Below are 11,191 nucleotides of genomic sequence, written 5' to 3'. Positions count from 1 at the left end.
AAAGTACGAATTAGAATCATCGCGTGCGTCGAATCAATACACGAATATACGTATCTCCCTTTCACGGTAACTTTCAAGTGCTAATATCACTGGCATCATTACTCCAATGTACACAATGACGCTTTCGCTATGCAAAGTAGAAATTTGTACGAGGCGCAAGTAGCAATTGACTACCTGCGATCGGGTGCGCGTGCTTTGCATACAGCACATACATGAGTGCCCCGCGCGCGTCGAGTTAGTTACGCTTAAATGCAAATTGATGTTTTAATCGATCGTTTGGTGCCTTGCGACTATACGTACAATAGGCTTATCCACTTCTATTTATCGGCGCCGAATATCTTAAGAAATGACGTTTCTTTTTGCAAATCGCTTCCCACGAGTCATATCTATAAAATTTGCTCTTTTTATAATCTTTGCTCTCAAGCAGAAAAAAGTATTTTTGATAATCGAAAATGTAAGTAGATGTGAAGCTATATTATGTAAGATATTGTACTAATTGTAAGTTAACGGAAAGATTAAATTAAGTTTATCTAAAAATGAATAATCTATATCTATATGATTAGATCATGTTATATAATGTTAAAAAATAATTTTTCTATGATTGGAAAGAACTGTTCTTGCAATAAATTTAAAAAAATACAAAACGCAAGTTTTATCTCGAAACTCCTCAATTGTGCATTAAATGTTCCACATATATAATAATTTTAATATAATTCTCGAGATGATCTTGACAATATCGATATAGAATGCGTTCGTCATCGTTTTTTGTCCAAATCGAACATAGTTCTTCGTATAACAATGATGTCATTATGCCACCTATAAAATTGTAGGAATTATTCTCAGCGTAGATCTTGAATTGAAGTACAACAGTACAGGCAGATTGACGTCCATCTGACATCGGAATTAAATCTATATAGCCCGGAGCTGATCATCGAACTCGTCACAGTACATTTGACTCGATCGTGACTGCCATTCAAGCGGTAGTAGCTTTCATCTCTCGTAGTTTTGTTAGCTTAAGACCCGACTGGACAGCATCAACCCATTTTTAAAGTAGAAAAAAGAATTTAAACATGATTTAATTTACAACTTAAAATAAAACTTAAAATATCAGAAAGTATAATATCACATACATGAATTATATATTTAATACTTTACAATATTAATATTGCATAATTTGTTAAAAAGATTTAATTATTTTTTTTATTTTTTTTGTACTTTTTTGCTATTATTTAATAAATTATTTCGCGGTGATATTCCCTGCTCTCATTTTCTTGTTATATTCTTTCATTGTTTTATACCTATTCTTTATAATTAACAATTATCTATTTATTATATATATAAAATATAACAAAATTATTTGAAAAAGATATTGTTGTAATAATTTATCATACATACATAAATAAATAAATTCTAGATATTTTGACATTTACTTTGATCAGAATATTTTATGACTAATTCTTATTGAAATTATACTCATTTTAGCTCATTATTTTAGCTACTTAATTATAATATTAACAGCAGACCGTTAGCGTGGCAAATTTTTCAAATTTTTTTAATTTATAAAACTGATAAATTAGCAATCTCTTTAGTAATACTTTATAATCTAGCACTGCAAACGATATAAAATAGATTGCTCCTCAAAGCATAAGGCCCATCGTGCAAAGGTGCATCAATTGTTGCCTACTCAGAGGCTCCGTTCTTAACATATCTTACCAAACCGACGTTTGTTTGTTTTATACGAAGATATCTTGCGAGATAATGGTGTAATGCAATAAATTTAAGTAATTAAACGGATCGTTGATAAATATTTTTGTTTAATGAACGAATGCAGTCTGTCGTTCTGTATCTTCGGGACAACGGTGACCCAGAATTCAAGTGCCTCCGTGGCGCAATCGGCTAGCGCGTTCGGCTGTTAACCGAAAGGTTGGTGGTTCGAGCCCACCCGGGGGCGTTTTTTTGCATTTAGTTTTGACGTGAGATGCATGTGATTAAAAAAGATCAATGAACTTATTCGTAGCGTTAGTTGTCACGTAAGTATACACTTTAAACGGTTGCAATAGTTAACAATTAGCTTGAAGAGCCAACAAAAATTCCCCAGATAACACAATGGCCAAAATTGAGACATAAAACATTTTAAAGACGTCTCAATGACGTCTTTGTCTCAATGACGACTTGTCTCAATGACAAGTTTGAACTTAAGACGTCTTCTGTCCCGTTTGGACATTGTGTTATTTAGGTCAGTCATAAAACATTCTGATAAAAATAACCGTCAAGATTAATGTCAATAATTCGTTTATTTACGCTGCACAATAAACTGCAAGGCAACAAGATTTATTTCAGTTTTTATTTCAGATAATTCCGTTACGTTGTTCCATGTAATTTAATTAATTATATTTTCCACATAGAATTTATATATAAAAAATATTCTAAATAGTCTTCTCAAATGCGTTAAATTCATTATATTTATTTCTCTGTCAAGATTATACATATAATACGTATAATACGTATATATATAATACGCGTATATATAATTATTCCCTTTTGTACGCAAGTGAATTTTCCCGCCAGTAAGTATCCGAAGTCGCCATTACGACTCGCCTTATATCGATAATCGATACATCGCTGCGCAGGCGCAGCCTGCGCATATCGTAATCGTCGTGTCGTACTTCGTGCTCCGTATGTTCCATTCCCATTCACCATTCCTTGGTGCTTGTTTCCCTCGTTTCGTTCGGTCGGGTGATTTTTCGTCTCTTTCGCGAGCGAATATCTCACGGAACCTACACGTCTTGCACGCCGGCCACGGCTGGAATATAAAATGACGGAAAACAAAACGGAATTCGTAAGTATACCCACGTATCACGGTCTCCTGACCCGCCTGAGTCGATCCTAACCTCTATTCTCTGTTTGCAACGACTGCGCGGCGTAAAGTCCACTATTTTATTCGCATTAATCGTTTCAAATCTTGTCTAATTAATTGATTCTAATTCGGGAGATGATGGACGTAAGATTCTCTCGACTCTGAACTTGTGAGATTGAAAAGAATAAATGTGTATTTATACTACACGTGATTGTGTGCTTACATGGCTGCGATTATCGTTATAAACATATTTTATTTAATATTATAAGTATATAAGATTATAATATTATAAGTTTATCTTTTTTATATCAAGATGCTGTTAATACACTAATATTTGTAGCTTAAAACAATCAATAGACTGTAGAAAGTCAATAGAATCTATGTTTTCTCTATGTAGAGATTTTATTGTCTTAAGTATCTATTGAAAAGTGCCTAGATATAAAAAGTACTTAATATGAATTAATATTCGAATTGCTGAAGTTGTATCCGTTGAAATTTTTTTCGCAGGACTGGGGGAATGAAAAATTACAACGTGCTCAGAAGACCGTCGACGAATCGCCATATGACTTGGAAGCATGGAGCATACTTATAAGAGAAGCACAGAACAGACCTATCATAGAAGTGAGACCAGTATTTGAGAAACTCGTTTCAGTATTCCCGTCGGCTGGACGTTATTGGAAAATTTACATAGAACAAGAGGTAACTGGTTATATCAATGTTTTTGTAAATCATATAACTATAGAAATTGTTTCACTAAATCATTTAATTTCGTAATATAACAAAAGATCTTTTATTCTGTTCTATTTCAGAGAAACGCACTTGTAATAAAATTTTAATCTGTACATTCCTGTTTGTTTCTCTAGATAAAAATGCGGAACTTTGAAAAGGTGGAAAAGGTATGTTAATGTTAATTCTATGAATTTGTATGTTTAGTATAAAGTTTACACACATATATTTATGTATTATTAATTAAATTAGCTCTATTCCCAAAAATATTTAAAATGACACATAGAAAACTCCGTTTATGCAGGTAAATAAATTAAACATTGAGATATGGAACATGAACTGCTTAATAAATTAAAGTATCTTTAAAACGAAATTAGTTTCTTTTGTTATAATTAAAGTTGCTGAAATTTGTGTCCATTAATATAAAAAAAATGATTTTATATAATTTTTTCTCTTGTTATATTAATTGACTTAACTCATTAATCAACTTATCATCACAATCACAATATAGGCGCGTCTTTTCGTTGTAAAGTTAACTTATCATGAACGCTATTTTTACAGAATGGATGTTTCTATTTTGTTTTGCTGTATAACAGGCTAGAATTTTAGGATATTACTAACATGCAACGTCCGAATATTATCATATAATGTGATTCTAAGCACTTTGCATATTATGTGAGGTGAATAAAAAGACTATTTCACCACAAACCAATTATTTCATTGATTAATAATCGATCTTTTTATATATTTGGGAGGTTGTTTTCTTTGGCCATTATATCATTTGTTGTATAAAGTTTATTTGAAAGTAGTAACTGCTATTGTAATATCCAGAGAAGACAACTTTCTGAATGTAATAGCCTTATATTCCTTCCTGCAATATATTTTATTTGTGCTTAAGACGTGTTAAATCGATACTAAGTCGATTGTATATGAATATTATTGCAAACTGAATGGCATAATAAATAAGATTCTAGAGCTATATTTGTATAATATTAGATCCTCAATCAAATCACGGTACATTGAGGAATATATTTTATAACATTGTTTTATTCAACCATGAATATGGAAAGTTCCACTCTATACCTTCCCTTTCAGCAATATCTGAGAAAATCTGATGAAAGCTCAAATATTGCGATAACCTTTAGAAGTAGCATAAGGTGGTGATATATTTAATCAAGTAATTTTAGATATTTAATTATTTTTCTTTATTTGTTATGCTCTAGTATATTTTTAATATTAGTGCATTCTCTATAATCACTTTATGCTGCTTCACGTTGTCTTAATTTTTTTATAAATGTCTTGGGATCACTCATTTCTGGATCCCACATAGGTTTGTTCTTATATAATTGGCCCCACTTGCAGAAAATAAATAAATTTTTCATTTTGTGGGGCTTTTTTATGTTATATAAAACAACAAATATATTTTATATACGAAACATTAATATTTCTCTCATTATTGCTAATATAAATCAAATATTTATATAATAAACTATTCTCGATTGATGCATTGGTGCATTATTATTTATCCCAAACTATTGTTATTAGTGACTGTATCATTAAAAATTTTCTCAATAAATTCTGCCTGTTATTTTCTGCGATATATAAATGTACAATTTATCCCGTGGTTTACATTAGAATTGTTTAACTATGTGTATAAATAAAACTTGCCTTTATGGGTAAGTAACTTGGTGGATATATATACGTATATATCTTCCTTTGGGACAGAGCTTGTATATGAAGTCTTATATTTACGGCGTCCAGTTGCTACGATACATTTCTAAAATGTCTCTTTTGTCTGACAGCTTTTCCAAAGGTGCCTCATGAAAATATTAAATATTGAATTGTGGAAACTATATCTTTCTTATGTCAAAGAAACGAAAGCGAGTCTAGCTACGTATAAGTAAGTACATGGAAATGTTTTGTCTTAAAATATATAATCCTGGTGCAAGTGTAAGCATCGTTTATTTTTTTGTACCAAATTGACATTACGTTAATTATTTTTTGTACCAATCAATATTACGTTAATTATGCAGTTTGAGGAAAATGTTTTCTGTTTTTTTTTTACTTGTTTTTAAGATAAGAGAAAATAATTGTGATATTTTTTAGGGAGAAAATGGCACAAGCGTACGATTTCGCATTGGATAAAATTGGCATGGACATACATTCTTATAGCATTTGGAATGATTATGTCATGTTTTTGAAGAGCGTTGAAGCGGTCGGTTCATATGCGGAAAATCAGAAAATCAGTGCTGTACGAAAGGTAATACGCTAAAGTACTTTCGATTATTTTATTATAAAAAAAACAAGTAAATTTAATATTTTATGAATGATTTAAAAACAATTTTCAACGAATATTATATTATAGGTTTATCAACGAGGCGTTATTAATCCCATGATAAACATGGAGCAATTATGGAAGGATTACATGTCGTTCGAGCAGAATATTAATCCAATAATCGCGGAAAAAATGGCTATCGAAAGATCTAGGGACTATATGAATGCAAGACGTGTCGCTAAAGAATTGGAAGCGGTCACGAGAGGTTTGAATCGGAGCGCACCCAGCGTTCCTCCAACTGGTCATCCCGAAGAAGTTAAACAGGTACTCTATGATCTCTCTTGTCATATTATTTTTTTATTATTAAAACCAATTTTCAGTATCAATTGCAAATTGCAATATATTCAATATGCAAATACATATATATTAATTTAATGCATTCTTATCGAGGTCGAACTATGGAAGAAATATATCGCGTGGGAACGTAGTAATCCTCTAAGAACAGAAGATACATCGCTGGTCGCTCGGAGAGTCATGTTCGCAATCGAACAGTGTCTCTTATGTCTGGGTCATCATCCTGCGGTATGGCACCAAGCGGCGCACTTCTTAGAGTTGAGTTCGAAGATATTGACAGAGAAAGGTGACGTGAATGCGGCTAAGAATCTCAGCGACGAGGCTGCTACCATGTTCGAGAGAGCGACAAACACATTGCTGTCGAAGAATATGTTGCTATATTTTGCGCACGCAGACTTCGAAGAGGGTAGAGTGAAATACGAGAAAGTGCATCAAATATATCAAAAATTTCTCGATATACCTGACATAGATCCTACTTTGGTTTGTATTTATGTATGTACTTGCGTATTGAGTAATTATGTTGATGACATACTAAATTTTTTTCATCATGCAGGCATATGTGCAATATATGAAGTTTGCGAGAAGAGCCGAAGGTATAAAATCCGCGAGGACAGTATTCAAACGAGCACGGGAAGATATAAGATGTAAACATCACGTTTATGTTGCCGCTGCGTTAATGGAGTACTATTGCACTAAAGATAAAAACATAGCATTCCGTATATTTGAATTAGGATTAAAGAAATTCGGAGATAATCCGGATTATATTCTATGTTACATAGATTACTTGTCACATTTAAACGGTAAGAAAATTATAGTTTCTTTTATAAGTGCTGTTCTAAATTGCTTATTATATGTGTTATCATTGCATATTATTGCAGAGGATAATAATACAAGAGTCCTATTTGAGAGAGTATTATCTTCTGGGTCTAGCTTAGAGCCAGAAAAATCAGTGTACGTATATATATCATACTAAAAATTTTGCTACGTTATCGTAAACTAAAATTTTTGATCGTTTTGCAATGATTAATTATTTCTTACAGAGATATATGGAATCGTTTCTTGGAGTTTGAATCTAATATTGGCGATCTAGCTAGTATCGTCAAAGTCGAGAAGAGACGAAGTGCAGTATTGGAAAAGGTTATTATTTTTGTCTCAGATATAACTTATTACAATACGAGAAATAATGTGCAACTATCATTTAAATTATTGTTTGTCTATTCTGTTAGATTAAGGAATTCGAAGGGAAAGAGACTGCCCAGTTAGTAGACAGATATAAATTTTTGGACTTATATCCATGTACTGCCATGGAATTGAAATCGATTGGATATATGGATGTTTCTAGCGTTGCTAGAAACTCCATTGGTGTTATACCCCGCGTACCTGATCCAGAAGAAGCGATCGCCGCTTTGCCCAGACCCGATTTGTCGCAAATGATACCATATAAACCAAAAGTCAGTCCTCTACCTGGTGAACATCCGGTACCAGGTGAGAGTCGTCGAATATATCTCAACTTATATTATATTAAATGTAGCTAGTAAACTATATGTGATCATGTCTATTGTTATTATGTCATAGGTGGTTCGTTTCCGTTACCACCAGCCGCGGCTCAATTGTGCACCATGTTGCCGCCACCTGGCTGCTTCAGAGGCCCGTTTGTTGCTGTTGATTTATTGATGGATGTCTTCAGTAGAATTCAATTACCGGATCATGGTACTTATTATCATATTTATAAATTCTTATCTTTGAACTTCGGTTAACGTGTTGTAAATAAAAATGAAAATTTACAGCTCCATTGCCAGTGGCGGATAACGGATGCGACACCAAGTTGTTCGATCTCGCGAAATCTGTGCATTGGATCGTCGACGAAAGTAACGACGGCGTGAGCATCGGATCGAAACGCAGGCGAACGCGTTTGGGTGGCGATGATAGCGAGGAGGAAGATTTACCGCCTCCACCTATAAATGATATTTATCGCCAAAGACAACAGAAACGAGTTAAATGAATGAGAGAAACGAATGACACATAAACGGTAGAAATATGTATGAATGGCCATGTATGATATGTATGGCGATTCATAATATCACAAATGTATTTTTATGATTTCATTTCTTACCACCCACTTGTTGGTGGAAGAAACAGACCTATCATTATCGCGAAACATATATCTATTTGTAAAGTTATTATAAATTCCTTATGTGACACCGTGCACAATATTTTGAGTACTATGTACTCAGAAGCTCTATCTATGCGTCCTTTGGTTCTATCCTCCTTCATATGTATACAATTGTTTATGGTTGAATATATTATTTTTTAAATAGATCGATGTGTGTGTATCGATTTATACACAATATAAAAAGAAGGAAAATGGATACTGCCCGCAACTCATAGATAGGCAAATTTCTGTGATTTGTGTGAGATCAATCAACACTATTTCAATTCTATCAGATCGAAATCGACATTTGGTGCGTTCGGGAAGACGCTATTAGTGCTATTTGCTTATTCTATCCTTGTTTTACACCTGATGAGCGATAAAGATAAAATGATGCAATAGCGCTAATAGCGCGCTTCCCGAACGCAACCATTGTTGAAAAAACTATAATGAGATTACACTAAAATTATCATTGTACAAGACGATGGACGTAGTTTCCGTATCAATTTCGTTGCAAGTATTATCAAGAGATTGCATTTAATATTTTTACTTCGTGGAGAAACTTCTATGCCAATATTCATTTATAGGATGTATGTAATTTGTCGTACAGGACCAATAAACGATTAATGTGATACTACATTATCTCATCGCAATATGATCGTTGTGCATTTATACTCACATCCCATTTAAATTCTGCGTGCGATTAGAATTCTAAAATAACTTTGAAATTGTGGGGTATATTGCCACAGAATCTGCGAAATCTATAAATATAGAAATATACATTTATACTATCTTGTTCGCCATTTAGAAAAAAAAAATTAAAAAAAAAATTGAAATGTAAACAGAAAATCACTAAATATACCATAATTGGTTCGGTTAGCAGATTGGGGATATTAACGCCTCAATGAAGTAAATAGTTCGTCATCAGCGCTTCTCGCGGGGATAAGGTAGACTTTGTTAGCAGGTACAACTTTACGATAAGGGTGCAATTAAACTTTGATCACTATTCCTAGTTCGAGTGGCTGGTAATGGCCCCCTTGGGTTAACGGCAAATTGGGCTGCGGGCTTCGAAAATAGTTAGCGTCCGCAGTTAGACCTGCACCGAAAACTTGATAAACGACCGAAATCTGTACGAAACCGCATCAGTTTGTCAACCGTTTCTACAAATTTTAGATACCATTTTTTAGAGAAAAAAAAATGTATTTGCCAAAGGATAAAAAGATGACACTAATGTTTAACAGGCAGTTAACATACGAAGTATATATTCGTACGTATATTTTCATTCGCTTTTTATTTATTTTATTTTTAAGATGGCATTCCACGATATTTTAATGATTCGGAAACATTCACAATGCACACATCTGCGTAACCAATGCAAGCGCGTGAATAAATAGATGTTTTTAAATATATTTATATTTAATTCATAATAATGTAATAATTAATCATTCATAATACTGTATATAATTTTTTAAATAAAAATTTATATCAAAAGGGCGCGATAGCTGTTATATATTTTTTTTTCGGACAAATATCAATAGGAACTAATTAGCTAGGGACTAATTAGCTAATACTTTAGTTTCGTCATCAACCGCTTAATTGATTATTTTAAGTGTTATTCAAGAATTATTTTTTGTTTCATTTCAATCGTAAAATTTGTTGTCAGATGAAAATAATTATAGGGTCTACCTTCCTACATCGTTTAACGCTTATTGAGGACAGACTGTGGGCAAACTTTTGAACGACACGGTAAACTCGCGGTTAACTATGGGGTATATTGGCCGCTTTATCGTCTTAATTACTACTGAATGAAGTGCATGCGACGAGCGCGGAACGGCGAGGGGGTATCCAAACTCTCTATTACGCGCACATAAATCCTCGAGCGTTTGACGCGTAACTACGGCATACTTGCACGTCCATCTATCTTGGGTTGGGATACCTCGCACTTGTACTCTTCTGGAACCGCTTGCGCCATCGAGATTCCCCCTGATGAGCGTAACGTGTCCCCTCCTGGGAAATCGATGTTGCAGTCTCGGTATATGACTAATTACGCCGGCTCGTTTATCATATTTCGATAAGCGCGATGTGATAACGTGTAAAAGGGAAATTTCGTCCTTCCTTTTTAATACATCGATATAAAAACGCAAGCATTGTCAATTTTGAAGTCAAACTGTTCTAATATTGATTGACTTTAACGTATAAAGGGCAAAATTAATTTTGGATTTATCAAAAGATATGTCATTAACATGAAGATAATTATTCTATGTATCGTTAATAAATTGCTAAATTGTAACACATCCACAACCTACTACGTCGACAGCTATTTTGAGTATTTTTACACACGCTTGAATGTTTCACGTAAATTTCTTACATAGTAATGCTGTATTTTCAAGCGAATAGCAAACACGGAAATTCTGGCAAGCATCTGGAAACAGTGGAAACCGCAAGAGGTTCAGGTGTTTCAATGCGGATTCAATAACGCGCTGGCACAGTAGTTAAATATATATCCTTTCCGTGTATGCATCAGAAAGCTTTTAGTGTAGCTACAGGGAGAGATTATTTCCTGCGCGATAAATGAATTATTAAAGATTAACATACTAAACATGTTAGATTGAATCATTGAAGAATTCTAGAGTGACTATTGTAATACAAAGATTTGTGGTAGCTTCAATAATTGATTCGATGTTATTCCAATAATTTTATTCTAAAATGATAATTACTTATTTAATTTAATTCTGATAATAATTATTTTATTATTACTTCAGTAATTACCAATGTAATTAATACAATAATAATTACATCACAATATTATAATGCGCAAAAATACTATCAT

General features: G+C 33.1%; 1 protein-coding gene and 1 non-coding gene across 2 annotated transcripts; both read left to right on the top strand.

Annotated features, from left to right (window-relative positions):
* Positions 1–1,877: 1,877 nt before the first annotated feature.
* On the top strand, positions 1,878–1,951 carry Trnan-guu. Its single transcript has one exon. It is a non-coding gene; the product is annotated as a tRNA-Asn (tRNA).
* A 744-nt stretch (positions 1,952–2,695) lies between these two features.
* On the top strand, positions 2,696–9,014 carry LOC112455872 (protein suppressor of forked). The gene is made up of 13 exons (XM_025018073.1): positions 2,696–2,839; positions 3,365–3,556; positions 3,721–3,753; positions 5,386–5,483; positions 5,690–5,843; positions 5,949–6,182; positions 6,309–6,692; positions 6,766–7,012; positions 7,091–7,163; positions 7,253–7,349; positions 7,439–7,697; positions 7,788–7,922; positions 8,000–9,014. Exons 1-13 carry the CDS (start codon positions 2,816–2,818, stop codon positions 8,212–8,214), a joined length of 2,145 nt encoding a protein of 714 aa, XP_024873841.1. The 5' UTR covers positions 2,696–2,815; the 3' UTR covers positions 8,215–9,014.
* The last annotated feature ends 2,177 nt before the right edge of the window (positions 9,015–11,191 follow it).

This window comes from Temnothorax curvispinosus, unplaced genomic scaffold, assembly GCF_003070985.1.
Source record: "Temnothorax curvispinosus isolate PA1 unplaced genomic scaffold, ASM307098v1 QBEX01006434.1, whole genome shotgun sequence".
NCBI classification, from domain to species: Eukaryota; Metazoa; Arthropoda; class Insecta; order Hymenoptera; family Formicidae; genus Temnothorax; species Temnothorax curvispinosus.
This window is presented reverse-complemented; position numbering and strand designations above follow the sequence as displayed.

Coding starts and splice junctions, on each gene's coding strand:
- LOC112455872 (XM_025018073.1), top strand. CDS start 2,816: ATGACGGAAAACAAAACGGAATTC. Junction 7,164..7,252: donor TTAGAGCCAGAAAAATCAGT/GTACGTATATAT, acceptor TATTTCTTACAG/AGATATATGGAATCGTTTCT. Junction 7,923..7,999: donor AATTCAATTACCGGATCATG/GTACTTATTATC, acceptor GAAAATTTACAG/CTCCATTGCCAGTGGCGGAT.